Consider the following 24,922-nt stretch of genomic DNA (forward strand, 5'->3'; position numbering starts at 1 on the left):
GTGTATATGTATAGAGTATGGAATATAGGCAGGAAGGATAATTGGTTAAACTTGTAAGTTTAGCAGAAGTAAAATCAGTTTCTCCCTTCCCCCTCTCATGTGGTTCAACCGCCCTTATACAAAGAAGCCATGTGCTATTCTGGCAGTGGCCATTTTGTTAGTAAATCTGTATGGAGCCCTCCAGTGCAGCTGACAAAACTGCTCTCACTGAATAACATGAAGTGTTAGTAAATGTTTATAGCACTAAAAGATGGAATATTGTATGATTGGGTGGTTGTGGAAGACACTTAATATAGATCCAGGGTGCAGGTTGGATTGAGTCAGGACAGTCACAAGGAGCAATATCTTATTAAATTAATAAGCAATAAAAGAATAAGAGAAAAACCTTAAAATAAACGTACCTTTGCGGCAGATGTCATGATAAATAATACATATTCCAATTACGAATATGGCGAATAATCCTGAGAGTTGAATGTTTAAAAAAAAAAAAAAAAATCCAACAGAAGGAGAGAGATATCACTCGTGTCCAGGCAAAATGAACTGTGCTTTTGGGGGAAGTAGCAATTTTTAGAAAAAAAAAAAAAAAAAAAACCTGTGGGGCAGGTTTTTCATCTCACCTTCGATCTATTGTGAGTCAGCTGTGAAGAAAAAAAAAAAAAAACCCAACAGGCCAAACATGGGGGGTTTATCCTGCATTTAATTCATTGCAAATTATATTGGAAAAAGGTTATTGACAGTAGTTTTTTATTTTACTAATTTTATCCCAAAGAAATAAAAGTTAACTGTGGACATGTTTAGATTCATTGATAGCTTTTCAAGCATAGAGGTCTGTTGGATAATCTCCTCAATGATTCAAAAATGAACGCCCCTACATCCAATATCCAGAGGTTGTGCTACGTTATTATAGTTAATAATAATAATAATATAATAATAATTTATTAATATATTTATTAATAATTACAATAATTTGTTTTAAGGAATGTGGATTATTTATGGAATTCTGTGTTTTATATTTAATGTATTGAATAATCTGCTTTCTTTGCAGTGCAGATTTCTGTGGTTTAAGCAAAGGTTATAAAAACCATTGAAAGGGTTTTCCATTATTAAGTTACAGATAAAAACAATATTTCTGCTGTTCCCGATTAGGTACAATCTATACAATGTGACTTTTATACCTAAATGTAGAGCTCCGGGGCCACACACTTTTTGAATCTAATTATGTTTTGGATAATAGATTCAAAAAGGGGGGGAAAGATGATGTGGAAAGTCACACATATTATTTAAGGTTTTAATTTGTTCATCGATTGGGTTTTTCTATTAAGTGTTCTTTATATTTTTATCTGTAAGGAGGATACAGCAGACACACATATATCTCATGATTGCTCTGATGTAACAAGAATTGTCAGGTTTTGAACATGTCTCAGATGAGGCCATTGCTAATGCAGATTTTGAGTTTTTCCGTAGATGGATCCAGATACCAAGATGCTGGTTGATTCTGCACTGGATATGCTGAGGTTACGCAACATGAGGTAATAAAAATCAAACCACTCCTCTCTCATCGAAATAGGAGAATGAGATGAAGATTTGCGATCACTGTGGTTCGTAGAGCGGAAAGGGGTAAGATAGTCAAAATGTGGAGTGTGACGTCATAAATCTATAAAGACCGTAGAGAGTGTATATGAGCCCAGGTGGAGGCGCTCTCCTGTTATCAAAAGAGCCGGTGACTGATGGAGCAGGCAACAAAGAAGCAGTGAATGGGCCTAGAGTTGAGAGTCCTTATACAAAGCAGACCAGTACCTCGGTGGCTCCTGTCACGTCCTCCGTGACATTGGTCACTCCTTGTGTTCTTAAATCCTTACAGGAACAAGCGATTCAGCAAGGAACGGAGTGTGAGACGCAGGGAGCCAGTGACTGAGGAAGGTCTGTGGATAAAGGGCGGTAAGCTTTCTCTGCCATGAGCGCTCTACTCAATAATGGCCCAGGTAACCCATGTGACAAAGGTGTTGGGATGGACAAGATCTGGGCGGCACCACTGCTCAGTATCCAGGTGGCCAGACACATCCAGTCTTGTAAGACGTGTGCCTATTAAGGTAGAAAAAACTGTAAAGACCTCGTAGCAACACCCCCCTCATCCGCTCTACTGCTCCGGTGATTGCAGATTAGTCATATACATCTACCATGAGTAGGTTTATATGAGTTTTGTGCGTGTTGAGTGAATTTCTTTTCAGGTCTGCTCTGAAACATATCCAGTGTGGAAAACATTACTGCTGAAAAACTCATGGTGCTGGTGCTATGTAAAGATGGAGTTCCTAAAAAGCGGTAAAAGTACATATTCTATAGCAGAGGTCACTATAGAGGTCAGTACCTGGGGATGCCCCTGATGAACCCGTCTGCCGTTGTGAAGAGGGGAGAAACGCGTTGCGCTTCTTTCATGCTAAGTGTCTGACAAATATGTGTTTATTTTATTAGCCTGAGTGTGAATTGTACAGGGAGAGTCTGTGATTGGACGAGATCTCCTCATGACTCTACCTGGCCTTATTATTATTATATTGATACAGTGGGTACATGTTATACATGTGAGATATTTAATTTCTTTTAGGGTTTGGTTCTTGAATTTGCTGTATCATATTGATTTAAGCTACAAACAGCTATGTAAATACAGAGTGTGAATATTTCATCTTTGGGAATGAATTGGATATATATAACTGCATATTGACGCCTCTTTATCCCCGGTATCTCACGGTTTCTATATTTCCCTCACTGACATTAGCAACACGTATTAGCTTAGCAGTGTAGGGATAGGGAGGGTGAGCCGTCGGTGAGCGGGGGCGCCAATTCGCCTTATAGGGTGCCGACCTCCGCTGCGAGGTAGGGAGAGTTTTAGGGCTATTGCCCCAATCCCTGCCCCCTCCTTTATTGGAATATCTTATTGTGTCTATAGTCACATGGGTGTATGTTGTTTGGAATTTTAATGATTATAACATAAACATGTAACGATCCACAAGATAATGGTGAACGCTGCAAATCATGTAACAAATGTTCGTTTTCCTTAATAATTCAATCTTTATATAAGGTATTTTTGGTTTAGTACCTAGAACGTGATTATATTTCTCACACATACTGCAGATACAGTGTGATATCCTGACCAGTGATGTATGAGCCGTATACAACTGCCTGTATAGTGTGTTAAACATGTGTATCCTCCAATTCCAGATCCTAAATCAGTGTCAGGAGCACGTGGTCTCCAGCCCGGAGACTGGGTGATCCTAAAAAGACAAGTCAGAATGATCCCTGAGTCAGAATCAGGTGGACCGATCCAGCTTATCCCAACCACAGCATCTTCCATGAAGCTTGAGGGAAAACCCATCTGGAGACAGCAGCCGCTGTAAAGAGTCCATCGTACCAGCAGAATGAGGGTCACAACACACATAGTGCTGGATTATCTCATATAGAACTTTATGGAGAATTTCTAGATTGGGGATGATACATGGGAAATAACCATAAGGGAACAATGGGTACAGGAATATTACACAAATAAGGGCTCATGGTGGGAAAGACATTATCTGACCTGAACCGATCAATTATTTTAAGGGTTTAAGTGACTTAAGGATAACATACACTTATAGGTAACTGGTATTGTTTTATTTGTTGGTATTTGAAGCCGTAAAAGTGCTACTCTGTGTTACTGAAGGTAATCGGATCCATGTGTAAGGGAAATCTTGTTAAAGGCCTCCTGGTGGTAGATTATAGACCAGAGACAAGAAGAGATCCATTAGTGTTGTGATACAATCAGGTATATTCGGGTAGAAAAGTCTCGAAGACGCGGACAGCACTCGGATATTGACTGAGAATCAGCCTTTCAGAAACAGTAACGCTAAAAGCTGCAGCATAACAGTAAGAAGCTTATTCTTACAATTGCCTTACTCTTTCTAATCGATTAATCTCGAAATCTGAGTGAGCTCGTCAGCATTAAATAGTCTGTTCTAGTTACCTGTGCCTCTGTGAACTGTGTGTGCGGGATGTGATCAACTCTCTGATCAGCAGTCTGTACCAGCGGGGGCAAAAGCTTAGTATTGCTTGTATAGCGGATAGCAAAACGGAAAAAGGTTGCAGTTAAAGCATTAGAGCTGATGTGTTAGAGGACCATGGTAGGGTCAGAAGGTTAATAAAGTATTTAGGGGGGACTGTTGAGGAGAGCCATAAAATGAAATACTTAATTAACCTCTGGACATAGAGCATTGTGGGAAATATGTCGATTTGTCTTACATAATTCAGGTTTCAGATCATATGCATGACACAGATATAAAGGTGGCTGCCATTGCCTGTTTCTCCACACCTTGCCTGGAATGCAAGGAATGTCCAGATGAAAGAAGATACCATATAAGGGAAGATCCCTGGTCAAGCTGGAAATCACAGACCAAACCATCAGCATGGATGCACCAGATGACGTCCCTCCCATCGTCATGGTTTCGTCCACTGGAGTCAGACCTGCCCATCAACAGCAACACGGATCTCCCCATTGGCTAGCCCATGAACTGTCCCACTAAATATGCATATCTGAACTTGTGTACGCCCCTAGCCTATATCAAGAGGACGCACGAGTCTCTCTGTCTGTTTGGTGCCATTTTCTACTGTGACCAAGAAGAGATTACACATCCGACTGTGTCTGGTGTGGATTCTTTTATGCATGCACTTGGCCCATATCAATTCGGCCAGGCAGTAGGCAACTAGTGATCTCTGGTTATGAGTTCACCTTAACAGTTCTGCTCCCCACAAGTGGAGCGGACCCCGGTGAGGATGATGGGGATGATAGTCGTCCGCTGGCGCCGGTAATGATAGACTGAGGAAGCAGGTGCGGGTCAAGATCTAACTTACTTACAGTTCTGGTGCTGCACTCAGGGTACCAGTCTCCGCTGTGATGGGTCCCAGCCGATCCCGAGTAAGTTCAAGGTCAACACCGATGCTGCGAACTGAGAGACCTTCTTCCTTGCGTTTGGTGTTGGATCCCTGTGGCCTGAAGCTACTTGGGGGCCCCAGTTCTTGTAACTCCGCTACCGTCTCATATGCAGGTGATACGGGTCCTCGGTGGGGCCTGACCGTAATCCCGACCCCGGGCCGTATGTGCCACTGTGCTCTAGGAAGTGGTGGTGGCCAGAAGGACATACAATCCCCCTGTCCTGCAGATTCTGGTAGTCCAACATGGAGTATGTTCCACCCTAAGACTCTGCACCAGTTCCAAGGGAGCAATGAAGCTCTCCCCTCAGCAACAGTGTTTCTCCTCTGTCTCTCCAGCTCACCCGGTCGTCTCCTGCCTCTTCCAGTAGGGCCGGTCCTAGCTGAAGAGGCTCTTAACCACTGTCTACAGCGACCGTGTTGTTCTGTGTCCCAGACTATTCTGAAGTGATTTTCCTGTGTGTTCTGTAACTTCCCCAGTGCTGCCTCACCTCCCAGGCTGTTACTGGTAACCAGGAATTTCCCAGGATGGCTGACTTCCTGAGTTGTTTAACTGACTGGTTCACTAACGGTGTTTGTGTGAATGTTTTATAAGTGCTAAACACCAGCGATTAACCTCTTCATTACCTGGGATAAGTACTGCACCTTAAGTGAGATGCAGTACCCTGTGGCGACTGAAGCCTCAGGGGCGCCACACGCACATTGGTTAAGTCTCATGGTATGGTCAAGGGGAAACAAGTCTATTCCCAGGAGTTCGGTCCTGTGGTACTTGTCGGTGTGCACTTTTCCTTGCACAGTGGGACGGGGGAAGGGCGGTGGAGGCGGACGGCTTTCACACACGGGCTCAGGATCTACCAACTTGTCCGGGTAACAACTCATCTTCTATTCGGATTCGCCGACATATGAGCATCTCCGTTCGGTACACGCACAACGGTGACCAGGGCTCTCCTTGTTCCAGCTCTTTGTATCTCTTACAGCCGGCACTGTACCGCTTCTCAAACTGCCATTCTTGGACAGAATCTCACTCTCAAACCACCCAACTTCTCTTGTTCATGCCCCAAACTCTTCTCCCACTCTCGCTTCCCCAACTTTTTGGGGCCAGGTTAGCCCAAGTCCACAGTTCAGAGGAAAAGTCCATGGAGTCTCAACACAGAAACCAGCCAGATATCCCTCTGGGAATGACCCAGCCAAGGGGTGGCTCTTTTTAGGAGACCACCATAACCACCATATTAAGTGTCCCTTTTAGTCTATATCCAACTTTTTTTGACAAGTTTAAAGATATGACAAGGGAAATACCAAGGCCAGGTATCCATCCACAGACCGCTGTTTCGGGGTATTGCCCCTCATCAGTGTGGAGTAGGATTCTGGTCAGGTGGGAGCAATGCCTAGTAGACCAACAAGACAAAGCAATCACTGATCTCGGGGAGACCAGCCAGAGAAAACAGTGCCGGCAGCCAGCAAGGGCGCTCAAGACAGTGAAATCCTAGGTACATTGCCCCCTGGGAAATATACAAATGAAAAAAAAGTCCGTGGAGCTTTTTTGATTTGTATATTTCCCAGGGGGCAATGTACCTGGGATTTCACTGTCTTGAGCGCCCTCCCTGGCTGCCGGCACGGTTTTCTCTGGCTGGTCTCCCAGAGATCAGTGATTGCTTTGTCACAGTTCAGAGGGAGAGCGCCAGCTGAGCCGACTAGTCCATACCACACAGAAAACAGGGGAGCACTGCCTTTTAAAGTCATAGCACTCTTAACTGTTTCATAGGGATGGTACCTCTACACATGCACACCAGGCAGCATTAGCTTGCCTTGCACAGACTATTGCGCTGCACGGCTGAAACCAACAAGACCAAGACTGGAAAACCACTTTAAAGGTTTTTTGCCCTGGGCCAGCCAGGGGTCACAGGTCATCACACCACCACACCCTACACCCCAGCTAGGCACATCTAAGCTAACCCAAAAATCCTTGTTGCCTTCCTCCAGGGGCTGATGTTCACACCAGGGGGTGGGCCAGGCGGTTGGCTCCGCCCACCGAGGAGTTCACAGCCCTGGAGGCAGGAAGAACCAGGCAGTCAGCTCAGGGAAGAGCTTGAGATGAGTTTAGGAGGAGGAAGTGAGAGGAGTAAACAAGGAGTCGAGTTAAGGAAGTGAAAGTAGAAAGAAGAGAAGTAGTAGTGGAGCTAAAGTGAAAAGTGACAGAAGTAAAGCCTGAAGTTAGTCCGGGTGTGTGCCCCGGGCTGAGAGACAGCAAGGTCAGCAGACGGCGGTGATTGTCTGGAGGGGTGACTGCTCGGAGGTTGCTGGAAGGACCGCGGACGGGTGGTGGCCCGGTGGTCTGGAGCAGTATACAAAGGACAGTCAGCACCAGGGCAGGGGCCTCTCGGACCCCGGCAAGGCTAGGAGTCGCCATAATTTGCCAAATCCGTCAGTGAAGGGGACGTCTGTCTCCAAACAACCAAGTCCCGATTGAAGGCAACAGTCCAACCATTAAGGAGGAACACCGCCACCGCCAGGGCACCAGTTTCTCAGGGCCAGCGCCTGCGGGCAAAGTAGGGCTCCTCCGGCCCATATCCAAGCCGGGGAGCGGGTTACCGGTGGGAACCCATCGCAACCATCATCAACATAGGTGCAGGACAGAGGGACCGTCACCTACTGGGGAAAGCAAGTGCAGCCGTCCGTGGGGACCGTCTTTCCAGCCGTGTGTTTTACCGAGAACTGTGTCATTGTCTCAGGCTGAGTGAGTACCACAGTGCCGCAAGGCACCGCGCTGCCCCCGCGTCCCTGCGCCCACCAAGCCCTGCATCTCCCACCTCATCACTGGGCCCCGGGGTCACCAACCCCTACCCACGGAGGGGCAACACAACAACTAGCTGCTCACTACCATCATTCCCGGGATCCTCATACAGAGCAGCGGTGGTGCCAACAAATCACCACAACCGTGGGTGGCGTCACGGACAATAAACTATCCCAAATCCCAATCTCCTTTCACTCACGGGCGAGGAGCGCTGCTAGAGTCCCCGGGATCCGGCCCATCGCTCGAGCCACCGAGCAGCAGCAGGCCGCAGCAGCCGCGGCAGCCGGACCCGAGCAGTGGGAGAGCGCGGCGTCCCCTCCTCCGCCCGCGACAACTATATGCATACAAGGTATTTTAAACTCAAGCAAAACCACCAAGTTTTGCAAACAAAAGTTGCTGAAAACCATAGCTTTTTTTCCCTGAACCATTTCTGTGCAGTTTAACAGTCGTTTCCTTGCATTTTTCCTACGATTTTGGCCACTATAGCTGGAGTGCTGCTACTAATCAAGTTCCCTGCTCCTAGCATAATACCAGCCACCATCTCCAGCTCTTCCATGCACCACTCCATTTCTGCGGCGCCATCTAGTGGCAAATTTTGACTGACCATAAGTCGGAGGTAACGATCACAAGTTTTCAGTGTAAGTCTATGGGATTCTTGTAAGGTTCTCATAGACTTACATTGAGTAGTGACCACCGTCTCACCCAGCAAACACTGGATCGATCGGGTAGCTCACAAACTGCTGCAGACCGACTGAAGCCGATAAACAGATGAAAATGGCGGCTAGTAAATATCACACTAGGGTCAGGGATCTTAGATTATTGCAACCACTCTAGTGGTTAAATAAAAATAAATAAATAAAAAAAAAAAAAACACTGGAGCGGTGCTTTAATTTTCATTGGACTACATTCTTTTTTATGCTAACATTAGTTTGGAAATAATAAAAAAAGTTGTTTTCTGGGGTGATTTTGATGCGTTCAATAAATATAATTTAATAAATTACTCTGGCCTTTAAAATGATTATCAAGGACATGAAACTGATCGCCTATCTATAGAATAGGTCATCAATATTAGTTCAGGGGGTATCAGACTGTTGCATCGCTGCTGCAGCACCATGGAGAGAGCAGCATCATCTTCATCATTTATGAGACCCAGCACTGAATGTAAAATAGTATGTATGTCAGGTCCTGCAACTAAGAGCAATAAATAGGACTGAGCTGTAATAATGGATGCAGCGGTGACTACATGTTATATCAGGGGTGGGCAATTAATTTTCCCATGGGGCCGCATGAGAAATTGGGATTGGTTTAGAGGGCCGGACTAATATAATTACCTCAGTTCTACCCAATATACTACATCACTACACCCCGTCCATATACTACACCTGTAATAAACTACACCACTACACCCCTATATACTACACCTGTATTATACTACACTCCCTCCATATACCTGTAATATACTACACCACCATATACACCTGTATTATACTACACCACCATATACACCTGTATTATACTACACCACTATATAATACACCTCCGATATACTACATCATTACACCCCTATATACTACACCTGTAATATACTACATCACTACACCCCATATACTACACCTGTAATATAGTACACCTCCATATAGCCCACCTGTAATATACTACACCTCCATATAGTACACCTGTAATATACTACATCACTACACCACTATATAGCACACCTGTAATATACTACAACTCCATATACTACACCTGTAATATACTACACCGCCATATAGCACACCTGTAATATACGACACCTCCATATAGCACACCTGTAATATACTACACCTCCATATAGCACACCTATAATATACTACATCACTACACCCCATATAGCACACCTGTAATATACTACACCTCCATATAGCACACCTGTAATATACTACACCTCCATAGAGCACACCTGTAATATACTACATCACTACACCCCTATATAGCACACCTGTAATATACTACACCTCCATATAGCACACCTGTAATATACTACACCTCCATATAGCACACCTGTAATATACTACATCACTACACCCCTATATAGCACACCTGTAATATACTACACCTCCATATAGCACACCTGTAATATACTACACCTCCATATAGCACACCTGTAATATACTACATCACTACACCCCTATATAGCACACCTGTAATATACTACACCTCCATATAGCACACCTGTAATATACTACACCTCCATATAGCACACCTGTAATATACTACACCTCCATACAGCACACCTGTAATATACTACACCTCCATAGAGCCCACCTGTAATATACTACACCTCCATATAGCACACCTGTAATATACTACACCTCCATAGAGCCCACCTGTAATATACTACACCTCCATATAGTACACCTGTAATATACTACACCTCCATATAGAACACCTGTAATATACCACACCTCCATATAGTACACCTGTAATATACTACACCTCCATATAGTACACCTGTAATATACTACACCTCCATATAGTACACCTGTAATATACTACACCTCCATATAGCACACCTGTAATATACTACATCACTACACCCCATATACTACACCACTATATACACCTCCATATAGCACACCTGTAATATACTACACCCCCATATGTCACACACCCTGCTCCCCATACAGCCTGCACCCCTATATCACACGCACTACACCCCATACAGCCTGCACCCCCATATCACACGCACTACACCCCATACAGCCTGCACCCCCATATCACACACACTACACCCCCATATGTCACACACCATGCCCACATATCTCACCCTGCCTGTACCCCAACTTACCCCTCTCAAACACTCTGCACCCCTTCACATCCTTCTGTCAGTCTGCAGCCCTCATATGCCACTCACCCTGCAACTCCATCTTCCCACATATGCACTCACCCTGCAGCCCCCTCCCTCTCATGTCCCCTCTTTTTTTATTACCAGTCATCATGTGTCCACATCTCCTTCAGGATTCAGCATGTCTTGCTTTCTGCCCGGCATCCTGTGTCTCCTCCCACACAGTCACATGGGCGTGACATCATCGCAGGTCCTGCAAGATGAATTATTCCATCTGCTGTGCTGCTTCTTCTCCTGCCCGGCGGGAACTTTTGAAATGACACACGCAGCTAAGCACTGATAACGTCAGAGCGCGCGTGTGTCACTGACAATTAGTGCCGGCAGGGAACAGAGGAAAGACTCCTGCATTCCGCTGCCTGCACTGACTGTGCGGACCTGCACAGGATCTCTCCCTGCTCGGCATGCTGCAGCCCGGCTCCACTGCACCGGCTGAAGACGGGCGGGCCGGTCACAGAGAGCAGGCGGGCCGGATGTGGCCCGCGGGCCGCCCCTTGCCCAGGTCTGTGTTATATGGTCATGTTACACTCACCGCACTTTGTAACCTGCAAGTACACAAATATATTACACATTCAGCAAGTGACAAGTGGGCCTGTGCACCTCCAAATGCCAGAGCTGAATGTTAGTCCCAGTCCCTGGCACTGGACGAGGGTTATCTTATGTTTTATCGGATAGCCCTCCGACCAAAGTTATATTATGGAACAGTGATTTTTGCTGCGTATATGGGATGGTGTGAACCCTTTCAAGTCTTTGGGTGTGTCACATCCTCACCAGAGTCCGCTCCTGCGACTTCTGCTTTGGTCACCAGGCCCTGCCGTAGTTCCACCATGGACTGTGCTGGTGATAGGAGAGGAGTCGGTGCCAGTGGCTCTGGTGGGCGCAAGGTCAGCTCATCCACTAAGCTGGGTTTACCTGGGACCTGCAGTACCACTGGCTGACTGTAGGTGGCATGTGTCTTCCAGCTGAAGTTACCATAGTTTAGCTAAAGCCAATGGGAAGACACCACACCCTTCTTATTCATCCTCCTGTCACATGACCACTGGTCCCTGCCAGATATAGTTTTGTTTTCCTGCTAGTGTCTGGTTCCTGTCCTGTTCTGACTATTGATCCCCGTGTTTGACCCCTAATTACTCTCTGACTACTCTCCTGCCTGCTGTTCTTGTACCTCGCTGCCATCACTGGTTTTGACCTGTGCCTGATTTCTTGACTACGCTCCTTCCTGTCGATTTTGTCCCTTTTTGTGCCTCCTGGTTTGGACCCTGCCTGACTACCACTCTTTTCTGGACTGCAGCCTTACATAGGTAGCCATCTCCTGGACCTTGTGAAATTAAAAATCCGTGTACAGGGGTTAAAGGGTTTCAGGGTTCTTGAGATCCTACCAACTTACCAACTTGGTGGCTAGCCCTAGCCTGTCCGCGACTGGCATCCTGAGGTCAAGGGCAGACGTTACAAGGTGCATGTGAACCATCGAACATCCGAGTGCAGTCCAATATGCACCGACACAGGCAATGAAGAAGATGGAGAAATTAAATTCTCCATCTTCTCCACACCCGTGATCAGTTTCTCTCATGCAAGAGAATTGGATTACAGTAAAATGACCCATAATGGACCCGATTCTCTTGCATGAGAGAACATACACCCGTGTGACTCCAGCCTTGGGGAAATCCGACAATGATTAGAAACAGAAGTGGGATTTCAGTGACATCACAAGGATGTTCATGGGCTATATCACATGCACTAACAGAAAGGATGGCTGTTCTGTATATCAGAAATATGCCATGTTATGCACGAGCTCTAGAATACACTCACAAGCTATATACAATCCTCGTCCTTCGCTCCTTGAAGTTCCATGCCTTTCATTTAACTTGTCAGCTTGTAAAGAGCCATAATTGAGGCTCAGCATAAACAAATGCTGTACGCTCAGCTTGGTCTTGTCTCACATCTACCACAATCTGTTCTGCAGACATTTTCCCATGTATTATGTATTCTTCTGGCAGAGTAACATAAAAGAATGAAATACACAAAAATAATGGGGAGTAACACATGGACATTTACAAGGCAGCTGTAGTATTTGAAGTGAGTTTATACTCGGCATTCTTCTAAGTACAGGACTTGGAATAAACAAGGAGCAGTAAATACCATAGCTGACGGATGACAGCAGAGCAGTGTCCTGCTGGACCGGCTTCAGGGGCTGCACTGTTATTTATGCCGGTGAAGTACACTGCGGTGCTGGCATCCATCTCATGTCGGAAAACTCCACACTAAAAAAGGTAACAGACTCATCAACTGTTTACATGAGGCCAGAAGACTTTCAAGTACACGCGGTGCAAATATCCCAACCCTTAGTTTAGTGTCAACTTTATACAAGCACCAAACAACATCAGAGCAGTAAAAGTTCTCAAATCAACCCTGTGCAACCCAGTACCATACCATCACTCCCATATCCATTTTCTCAAAGATTACCAGAAGAGAGATACAATACCGTAATCTGCATTAAAGGGAACCTGTTATGATCTGGTAACTGTGGATGATAACAAAAATCCCATTAATCAGGAAAAACAAAACCACAAGAGTAGTTGGAAACTAAGCTGCCCACAATCCCCTATCTATTGGACAACAATAGAAGTAGCAGTGGGATGTTCCTAACACACCTAGACACCTTGTCACTGCTGGAGAAACTTGGTACACCTCAAAGATAGAAATGAGGAATCCTAACTTGCCTCTGAGCAGTCCCCAAAGAAATAGCAAGCCCCCAACATGTAACGACTGTGATGTAAGAAAATACAATACACAGATAGAAAATATAGATTAGCTAAGGTGAGGCCCGACTTACTAGATACGATAGGACAGGACAGATAACGGATTCCGGCCAGCAAAAACACCTGCAAAAAATACAAAACTCCTGATAGAAAAAATGTCCTAAGAACACATGGTCTTCCCCCGCTATATCAGGTACTCTTATGCCAGACACTTTAAACAGAACTGCAGATATAAATGGGAAGAAACAAATATCACAGAACAAATAATATTCTAAAGTGCAAATAATCCAAACAAACAGGGAGCGAGCTCCCTTTCTTGCTGGAGGAACTGCCCTGCTCACAAAAGCAGAGAGACAGATCCTCAAATACAAGAAACCAAACACAAAATGGAATAGGCACCCTTAAGAGCAATCCGAGCAATTAAGCACAGAAAATAGGAAACTTATCTGGAGTATATTCAGGCACAGAATAAATGGGAGAAACTGAAGGAAAAACTCCCAGCCATCTTCAGAAGCATCAGGAAACATCTATCACCAGCGGCCGCTAGGCAGAAACTGCTCTCCTAAATACACTAGGCTGATCTGCAATAGGACTTCCTGGATTCCTAATTAATTCCAACACCTGTTTGAGTCACAGATTCAGACTCAGCTTCATTACCATTCCTGGCCACCAGAGGGAGCTCCACACCATCACCCACTTGGATGATATTCACAACAGGAACCTGTCACAGGGTTTTTAACAATATAAGTAGTGGCCACCACCAGTGAGCCCTTATATGCGGTGTTCTAGAATTCTGCATACAAGTCCTCAAGTCGATCTGTAGAACATAAAAAATGCTTTATATGATTTATATTATACTCCCTTATGAGGTAGATCAGTACAATTGGGGTCGCAGATCTTGATCCGGCTCCTCCTCTCTGCTTGTGATAGTCGTCCTTCTTCCCTGCTCTATATGGATAACACATCCTACATCATCCATACAATGTCCTCCATTGCGCCCCTGCACTTATCTATCCTGCAGAGGGCAGAGCAAAGTATTGTAGTGTGCACGCGTGGGAGTTCTTTGGCCTTTCACCCACACCTGCACATAACAGTACTTTGCACTGCCTTCAGCAGGGCAAAGACAAGTGCGTTAGCAGGAGCGCAATAGAGGACGCTGTGGATGACGTGAAACACGTCATCCACACAAAGCAAGAAGAGAGGAGGCACCGGATCAAAACCAGTGATGGCTATTGGAACGGACCCCCCTGCAGGTGAATATAATATAATGTTTTCATCTGCAAATGAAATGCAAATCATCTTGATGACATACAAGTGCATATCAATAAATTAGAATAGCATAAAAAGTTACAATTATTTCAGTTGCTCAATACAAAATGGGAAATAAATGTACAATACAGAGTCATTACAGAGTGATCCATTTCAAGTATTCATCTTTATTAATGTTGATGATTATGGCTTACAGCCAATGAAAACCCAAAAGTTAATATCTCAGTAAATTAGACTAATTACCACAAAAAATCTACAAAGGCTTTCTAAGCGTTTAAAATGGTCCCTCAGTCTGGTTCAGTAGGTTACATAATCATGGGGAAGACTGCTGACTTGACAGATGTCCAGAAGGCAGTCATTGACACTCCACAAGGAGGGTAAGCCACAAAAGGTCATTACTAAAGAAGCTGGCTGTTCAGAGGAAAGTGTGGTAGAAACAGGTGCACTAGCAACCGGGATAACTGCAGCCTTGATAGGATTGTTAAGAAAAGACTATTCAAAAATTTGGGGGAGATTCACAAGGAGTGGACTACCTGGGCCAAGGAGAAATACGTAATTACTTACCGGTAATGTGTTTTTTCCAAACCCATGACTGCACCACGAGAGAGGATCCGCCCATTCAGGACAGGAAACCTTCAGGTTAAAAAGGGGCGGTCCTCTCGCCGCCTCAGTTTGATTACAGAGCATGAGAGGACCTCCGAAAAAAACAACAGGTTAGTATAAGGCCACCACCAGAAAAAAAGTGTGGAAGAAGGAAGAAAGGAAGGTGAACCAACTAACAATCCCCAGTGCAGGGTGGGAAATAAGGGTGCAGTCATGGGTTCGGAAAAAACACATTACCGGTAAGTAATTACGTATTTTTCCCTCACCCTATGACGGCACCATGAGAGAATTACAGCGAAGAAAAAATTAGGGAGGGACTACAGCCTGTAGAACACGTCTCCCAAAAGGTGAGGTCGGAGAAGGAAAGATCCAACCTATAATGCTTATAAAAGGTCGAGGGTGAAGACCATGTGGCAGCTTTACAAATTTGAGCAATGGAAACATCCGCCCTTTCTGCCCAAGAAGATGCTACAGCCCGCGTGGAATGTGCCTTAAGACCCACCGGAACAGCAGCACCCCTAGCCGTGTAAGCTAACTCAATGGCGTCCCTAATCCACCTGACCAGCGTGGATTTGGAACACTTAACCCCCTTTTGAGGCCCCTGGAATGATACAAAACAGAGATTTGTCCCTCCTCCAGGAACTGGTGACAAGAAGATACTGGATGAGACAACAACGGACATCCAGACAATGCCAACGTCTTTCCTCCGCATGCGTCGGGTTAGTGCAAAAGGCTTGCAATACAATCTCCTGGGAAGTATGAAACCGAGAAACAACCTTGGGGAGGTATGCAGGGTCAGGACGCAAAACTACCCTATCGTCCAGTATTTGAGTGTAAGGCGGGTCAATAGAAAGGGCCTGAATGTCGCTAATCCTACGGGCCGAGGTCAGGGCTACCAGGAGGACAGTCTTAAGGGAAAGACATTTAACAGATATGGAGTCAAGGGGCTCGAACGGAGGACCTGTCAGGGCCCCCAAAACCAGGTTAAGGTCCCAGGGGGGAAGAGAGACTACCAGTCTAGGACGCTGACGCGAACTAGCCCTGACAAACCGAGCCACCCAAGGGTTCCCCGCGACATCATAATTGTAGAGTGCTGCTAACGCGGAGATCTGGACCTTGAGTGTGCTAACCGCCAACCCCTTGTCCAACCCACACTGCAGGAACTCCAGGATGGGACCGATGGGAACCTCCCCAGTCACACTAGCACCCGAGGAAAATAAGAACTTTTTCCAAGTCCTACAGTAGATCTTGGTTGTCACAGGCTTTCTACAACCTAACAGTGTGGAGACCAAATTGGGGGAAAAACCCTTACTGATCAGTAACGCCCTCTCAAATTCCATGCCGTCAGGCGAAACTTGACAGTCGGAGGATGGCACACAGGTCCCCGGGACAGGAGATTCGGAAGTTCTGGGAGGACCCACGGGTCGGTCAGAGACATCCGAACCAGCCAAAAAAACCACGGTCGCTTTGGCCAGAAGGGAGCAATCAGAATCACCCTGGCCCCGTCGTCCCTGATTTTCTTCAGGACCGAGGGGAGAAGTACCAGCGGGGGGAACGCATACGCCAGAGGAAAGTCCCAGGGGATTGACAGGGCGTCCACAGCATATGGAAGTTCCTTCGGATTGAGAGAGCAGAACTGAGGAACCTTCCTGTTCCGTTTGGTGGAAAAAAGGTCGATGACTGGAACCCCCCACCTGGCCGTGATGAGGGCGAAGACGGACGGGTAGAGTGCCCACTACCCCTCGCGCAGACGAGTGCGACTCAGAAAATCCGCCGCGAGGTTGTCTTTCCCCCTGATGTGAACAGCAGTGAGGGACAGAAGGTGAGTTTCTGCTCGGGACAGAATCCTGTCGGCTATCAACATAAGGGACCTGGACCTTGTGCCCCCCTGATGGTTCAGGTAAGCCACAGTCACCTGATTGTCCGACAACACCTGGGTATGGTGACCGGTCAGTGAAGGGAGGAGTCCAGTCAGTGCCCGTTCCACGGCCAACAGCTCTCTGATATTGGAGGAGGAAGCTGCTTCCCTGGGCGACCAGAGACCCTGAATCGGATGGCCCAGCAGGTGAACCCCCCATCCGGACACACTGGCATCCGTAGTCACAATTCGGGACACTGGGACAGACCACGGGACTCCCCGTTGGAGGTGCACAGGAATTAGCCACCAGTGCAGGGAGGCGATGGGGCTGGAGCTTAGTGTAATCCGATTGCTCAGGTTGTCCCCCAGAAACGACTGATGTTCCAGAATGTCCCACTGGAGGGCCCTGGTATGTCCTTGAGCCCATAAAACTGTGGGGAGAGTAGAGGTCAGGGAGCCCAGAAGAGACATAGCCCGCCGTAGAAACATGTGCGGAACCGCCACCGCCTCCTGCACCAGAGTGCGAATCTTCTCCACTTTGGAAGGAGGGAGACGACATTCCTGTAGGAGAGAGTCCAAAGTAAGTCCCAAAAAGACTTGCACCGAGGCTGGAAGCAACCTTGATTTCTCCCTGTTCAAAATCCAGCCGAGGCCTTCCAGCTTTGAGCAGACAGTCTGAAGGACGGTAGTACAATGTTTCGCCGAATCCCCCACCACGAGGAAGTCGTCGAGATGCAGGATAATGAGAATTCTGTCTTCCCGCAGGTGGGCAGTGATTTCCAGGATGAGCTTCGTGAAGATTCGGGGTGCAATTGCAAGGCCGAATGGTAAGGCCCTGAACTGCAAATGTCGCACTGACCCGTCGACCATCACCGCCACCCTGAGATATTTCTGGAAGGGAGGAGCGATGGGAAAAGGATAATATGCGTCCTTCAGATCCAGGACAGCCATATGACAATTCGGGTAAAGAGACTTGATTGTGGACTTCATCGATTCCATCTTGAAGGACAAGATTTGCATGTGGCTGTTCAGACCCTTGAGGTTTATGATGACCCGATAGGAGCCATCCGGTTTCCCGACCAGAAAAAGAGGGGAGTAGAACCCTTCTCCCATTTCCGCCAATGGGACGTCTGTGAAGGACCGGCAGGCTGCCGCACTTACCTGCCGCCCGATGCGCAGCTCCAGCTCATGGACGCAACCCCCGGGGGTCCGCCATGGCGCTTCCAGGCACCCGAACGGGACGAGGGAGGACCCGTGCCGCCGCCAGAACCGCCCAACGGGACCGGGTAAGCTTGCTAGTAGATCCACGGCCCTCCAGGGCCGCATCCTGAGGTATCCGTCCAGGACAGGAAACCAAACTGAGGCGGCGAGAGGACCGCCCCTTTTTAACCTGAAGGTTTCCTGTCCTGGATGGGCGGATCCTCTCTCGTGGTGCAGTCATAGGGTGAGGGAAAAAAAGAACTGGACTGTTACTCTCTGTTATTTTAAGTTGAAAGAAAATTTTGCATTTCATTTTGAAATCGTGGTCCCAGAGTCTGGAGGAAGAGTGGAGAGGCCATAATCCAAGCTGGTTAAGGTCTAGTGTGACGTTTCCACAATCAGTGATGGTTTGGGGGAGCCATGTCATCCGCTGGTGTAGGTCCATTGTGTTTTATCAAGACCAAAGTCAGCGCAGCCTTCTACAACGAAATTTTAGAGCACTTCATGCTTCCCTCCGCTGACAAGCTTTTTGGAGATGGAAATTTTATTTTCCAGCAGGACTTGGCACCTGCCCACACTGCCAAAAGTACCAATATCTGGTTTACTAACCACAGTATCACTGTGCTTGATTGGCCAGCAAACTCGCCTGACCTAAACCCCATAGAGAATCTATAGAGTATTGTCAAGAGGAAGATGAGACACACCAGACCCAACAATGCAGACGAGCTGAAAGCTGCTATTAAAGCAACCTGGGCTTCCATAACACCTCAGCAGTGCCACAGGCTGATCGCCTCCATGCCACGCCGCATTGATGCAGTAATTCATTCAAAAGGATCCCCGACCAAGTATTGAGGCATTTACTTTACAGACTTTTCAGTAGGTGCCAACATTTGAGTGTAAAATCATTTTACAGTTGGTCTTATATAATATTCTAATTTTATACTTATTCAATAAATATTGCTATAAAAAATATGGTGATCTTCATTTTTTTGCACTTTTTCTTCTTTGCTTGTTCTTGTTAAAAAATAAAATTGTTAAAATGCCATTAAGCCATAGAATAGGAAAATGCCAAAAATGTTCCTTAAAAATACATAAAAAAATGGTTTTCCCATCCAGACTACAACTTAAAGTCCAGCCAATGTTAAACAATTCTCAAACCCTAGGCAATCGGCCATTATACTAACACGTAAATTAAGAACAGCCTTAAAAAAGGAAAAAAGGTCAGAACATTATCTAACTTTTGTTAAAAATATTTTTAAAAGAAAAATTGTCATTTTTTTATACTTTTATATTATAATATTTATTAAAATACAAAATTAGTTTTATTCTTGAAAATATCACACTAGGCACTGGAGCTATTATGGACTCTACTTCTGGCCCTTTCAGGAAGAGTTTTTATCAGACTCCTTATCATTAAAGGCAGGTTATAATGATCGGTAACATCGCTCTATACACAGCTGATAACACCGGATACATCATTTGCAATAGGCAATATCACAGCTGACACTGCTCTCCTGCCGTCACAATGACTCTTGCTCATGAGGCACTTTAATACAAAAGATAGGTCCAGGAGCCAACCATTAGCTTTGTACATGTGCAGTTTCGGAAACTACAGTAATTTAGAGTTTTTAAAAAAGCAAGAGCGACAGTCTCAGGCCATAGGTAGTTCTGCAGAAAATGCTCGAGTTTCCCATTGACTTTCATTATACTCGTTATTCAAGTCGAGCCTGTTCGAGCATCTGACCCACTTGATTTGAGTAACGAGAATTTTAGTGCTCGCTCATCACTACTGGTAAGGCTACGTTCACACATAAGTCACTGTCTAATAAGATAGCTTTGAGATGCTCCAACTTTATAGGCTTCTGTGTCTATATAATGCTATGTGAAGACTTTCAGAACATTAGCCAAGAAAGCCCCCATTCACAATAGGGACCATCGCTTTTATTTCTAATAGCTTGGACATAGTGTGTACTTTTAGGAGTTTACTCACCAGGAAGAACACCAGCGTAAAATGCAATATACATTACTATTAAGTTGTACGGGCAATTTGTATTTTATAGATATTTTAATGCTGTTCTGCATTTCTATAACATTTTATGGACTGTATGACCACCCTAAAGTGGCAATATTAATAAATTAGAGTATGTCAGGACATTGAAAGGGCTGTAGATGAATAAACATGACCTCAAGTAAAGACATTTCACAATGGATATAAAAAGGTTTAATGGTCAAAAAGCTACAAGAATCTACGTCACAATAAAAACTTAAAAAATTATCACTTACCAGAACATTCTTCATGGGTCTCTTCTCCTTCTACAGTCCGTGTTCCTTCTGAAGTATTTGTAGCCATAATTGCATCACTATCAAGAAGAAGAAAAAGACAGTGGAGGCATTAACACATTTACTAACGTAGTCTAATGTTTAAAATAGTTTTTATTTTGAAAATTTGTGGGGGGGGGGGGGGGGGGGAGTACAAATTTGAAGGAGTTGTATTGTCATTGCATTAATCATTCTTATGTTCTATAATCTTACCATTTAAGTACTATAAAAATGGGAAAGGGAGTAAGGATAGGAAGAGGAGTATGGGGTTGAGGAGAGTAGTGACATTTTTATTGGGGAAACGTAGTCTAATATGGACAGAGCGAAACACGCAAACATGGCAGTGGCATGATCTGCTGATCACAGCAGTGCACCCAGCTTTAAAGTTTGACATTTAGGTCAACGCTTAGCGAACTTTAGGCTATTAGTTTGCACCTAAAAACTGGCATGGAACAATAACAATTTTAGACTCCTAAAAGCCACATTTCCTGTTCTAGAGGCCTCTTTTTGCACAAATTAATATATTATAGTCTAAATCGATTTATGCCAAAAAGGAAGGTATAACTTGCACCAGATAGGTAAAACCATGCTAGTAAGCGTGGGTTATTGTTTTCCCAAATTGAAACAAAAAAAAAAAGAAGAAGTAGTACCTCCAGACTATGTAGGATTTGACCACATCTGAGCACCATGAGACCAGTACTATCAAAGTCACATGAAAGTTGAAGCCCTGATATAGATTTGAAGCCCAGGATAATTCAAGTGCCCATGTTTAAATATTTGAATAGTTTACGTTACTCTGGAATGTCCGAATTCTTAAAAAAATAAAATGGGAAAAAAAAAAAAAGGAGGGAGATTCAAAAAGGAGTTGTGGCTGATTTTCAAGTCAACACCATTTACTCAAACAAACACTGTAAAACTAAAGTCTTTTTTGTTTTACCTTCCAAATAATGGGTAATAATAAATACGAACATTATAGTAGTGGCATGCAAAAGTTTGGACATACTTGGTCAAAATTACTGTTATTGTGGACAGTTAAGCAAGTTGAAGATGAATTGATCTTTAAAAGGGATACCATTAAAGAGAACATACTGTACTTTCTTTGTATTTTAGACCATACAAAAATTATATATAAGTATATAATATAGTTTTTTTCATCGGTTACATTTTAATAATAACAAAATATGAAGATGTACTGATGCAAAAGTTTGGATACCCTTGGAGATTTGTGTGCTTGGATAACTTCTACCATGTTTTCAGACCTTAATTAGCCTGTTCGGGTTATAGCTTGTTCACCATCATTGTTAGGAAAGGCCAGGTGATGTAAATTTAACAGCTTTATAAAAAGCCAGCCTCATCTAACCTTGTGCCAAAGAACCCAGCAGCCATTGGGTCCTCTAAGCAGCTGCCTAGCACTCTGAAAATGAAAATGGTGAAGGCCCACAAAGCAGGTGAAGGCTATAAGAAGATGGCAAAGTTTCCCTTTCTTCTGTTTGTAATTAATATATGGCAGTTACCAGGAACAGTGGAGGTCAAGATAAGGTCTGGAAGCCCAAGAAAAATTTCTGTGACAGCTGCTCATAGGTTTGCTACAGGGGCAAGTCAGAACCACCAACTGCAAAAGACCTTCATGAACATTTAGCAGACTCTGGACAGTTGAACAATGTACCACAACTCCAGAAACACCTGCACAAATATAGCCTGTATGGAAGACTACCACAAGAAAACCTCTCCTGTGTCCTCACCATAAAATCCAGTGTCAGAAGTTTGCAAAAGAACATCTAAACAAGCTAATGCATTTTGGAAGGAAGTCCTATGGATCGATGAGGTTAAAATAGAATTCTTTAGCCACAACAATCAAAAGGTATGTGTGAGGTTAAACAGGTACAGAATTTCAGGAAAAGAGTGTATTACCAACCATAGGCCATCAAAAGGGTAGTCCTGGACAACTTTTATAAATTTAACAGTAGAGTTAAAAAAAAACAAAAAAAAAAAAAACCTCCAAAATACATTGTTACATAAGGGTTTATCTTAAACTAACATTTCCAGGTATTCAATATTTTCTAAAATATTTCACAAAAAATAAGGATTAAGTTTAAGTTCTCTACAATAACTGTTTGCGCACTAGTGCTTGCACTGCAAATAAAAAAAAACAAAAAACTGTTCTACAGCCAAATTGGTTCAGATTTGAAAGCAGTTGAACTTTAATTCTGAGGTGCTGAAAATGAATAAACTGCTTACATTTGCTGATTGGCTCCAATTTTCAAGATCCAGGGAAGGTTGTAATTACTTATTACAACTTTCACGCAGGCTTATAGAAAAATGGACTATCATTTTATCATCATTGCATTGTTAGTAGCTAGTCTATTACATCATCTATTTAGTCTATTGAGCCTTCAGTATGCTATCCTCTTAAGGTCCAGTCACACTAAGCAACTTACCAGCGATCCCAACAACGATAGGGATCGCTGGTAAGTTGCTAGGAGGTTGCTGTCACACTGCGACGCTCCAGCGATCCCACCAGCAACCTGACCTGGCAGGGATCGCTGGAGCGTGGCTACACGAGTTGCTGGTGAGCTCACCAGCAACCAGTGACCAGACCCCAGTCTCCTAGTTACAGCACACATCAGGTTAATTAACCCGATGTGTGCTGCAGCTAAATGTGCACAGAGCAGGGAGCAGCGCACAATGCTTAGCGCTGGCTCCTTGCTCTCCTAGTTACAGCACACATCGGGTTAATTACCTGATGTGTGCTGCAGCTACATGTGCACAGAGCAGGAGCCGGCACTGATAGTGAGAGCAGCGGAGGCTGGTATCAAAGGTAAATATCGGGTAACCAAGGACAGGGCTTCTTGGTTACCCGATGTTTACATTGGTTACCAGCCTCAGCAGAAGCTGGCTCCCTGCTCACTGCACATTAGTTGTTGCTGTCTCGCTGTCACACACAGCGATCTGTGCTTCACAGCGGGACAGCAACAACTAAAAAATGGCCCAGGACATTCAGCAACAACCAACGACCTCACAGCAGGGGCCAGGTTGTTGCTGGATGTCACACACAGCAACATCGCTAGCAACGTCACAAAAGTTGTTCGTTACCAGCGATGTTGCTAGCGATGTTGCTTAGTGTGACGGGGCCTTTAGGGCGACCAAAGAGTGCCAGCTCAGCTCCAATGATATCCTAATCACCGTTGCATCACTTACTTTTATAAATGCTCTCTGTGTAAGGTATACAGCTTTAGTATTTCTTAGTATATTGACATGTTTCTGTATATTTTTTTCAGAGATGCCTCGTTATTTGTTTAAGGGGATAGTTTATACTACATGTCAATTTTGAGTCACAAAAGCAAAAAACTATTATGATAAGGAAAGCCTACAACCTGTATTTTGGCTACAGAATGGGAGATTAGGACAAGAGTTGGGCTCCACACATACGATACAATAGATTTACATCACATCTTACCCAGTGGTTGCATGAGAAGAGGCAATCTACCCCTTTTACAGTCCAGTGCTCTAGAGATAGCCAACAGATCACACTATTAATTGCTATTTATGCATGATTCCACCATTACGAAAGGAGTTTCAATGAAGAAGTGGACTTTACAGTATCCACACATTAAATATGCAATACGTCCAGTACCACGTACAGAAGAAATGTCGGTTCCAAAAGCACCAGAAATATATTCAGTAAAGTCAAGTGAAGAGCAAGAGGGGACCTTGCTGTCATGAAGCATTTTCCTCTCACGACCCAGACTCTGTCCTCAACTTCAATGTAACCGCACCTTATAACACAAAGTGAACTGAACGATCTTGCTAAAGATTTGGATTTGTCCAAGAGTAATGAGGAGTGTCACAGGGTTCTTCTGCGATAGCACACAAATCAACAGAGTGAGAGATGAGTGAATAATCTAAAGATCCTTTATTCCAAGCAAATCAAAAAGTCCATAAAATAATCCACCACACAGAGGGTAAAGTAGTCCAGGAAATTGGATACAGTCCAGTAAGCGATAAATATCCAGGTCTCTCTGGGGAGCCTCAGATTCTCCCACAAAGGATTAATCAGTCACAATCCTCCAGCAGTCCTTTTCCAGGGAAATCAGGGTTTCTCACAGTCTCTCTGGGGTGTCAGCTTCTCCCTCAGATAATCAACCTTACTCCTCATCTTTCTCAGCCAGAATGAATAATCCCCCAGGTAAGCAGAGAGTTTAGGTGAATCTCAGGCCCCCCTCACTCAGAATTAGAGACAAAAGTCCATCAGGGGGTGATTAACCTCCAAACAGGACAATATACACACA

At 44.8% G+C, this 24,922-nt stretch overlaps 1 protein-coding gene across 3 annotated transcripts in view; it reads right to left on the reverse strand.

Moving 5' to 3' along the window:
* The window catches only part of KIAA1210 (KIAA1210 ortholog), a 216,872-nt gene that overhangs the window by 67,412 nt on the left and 124,538 nt on the right, over window positions 1-24,922 (reverse strand). For all 3 annotated transcript variants that reach the window (XM_075323825.1, XM_075323826.1, XM_075323824.1), the window contains exon 2: window positions 20,598-20,674. In XM_075323825.1, coding sequence (XP_075179940.1) covers window positions 20,598-20,664 — 67 coding nt within the window. In that variant the 5' untranslated portion in view covers window positions 20,665-20,674. The remainder of the gene's footprint in view (window positions 1-20,597; window positions 20,675-24,922) is intronic.

Source organism: Anomaloglossus baeobatrachus, chromosome 9 (assembly GCF_048569485.1).
Source record: "Anomaloglossus baeobatrachus isolate aAnoBae1 chromosome 9, aAnoBae1.hap1, whole genome shotgun sequence".
NCBI classification, from domain to species: domain Eukaryota; kingdom Metazoa; phylum Chordata; class Amphibia; order Anura; family Aromobatidae; genus Anomaloglossus; species Anomaloglossus baeobatrachus.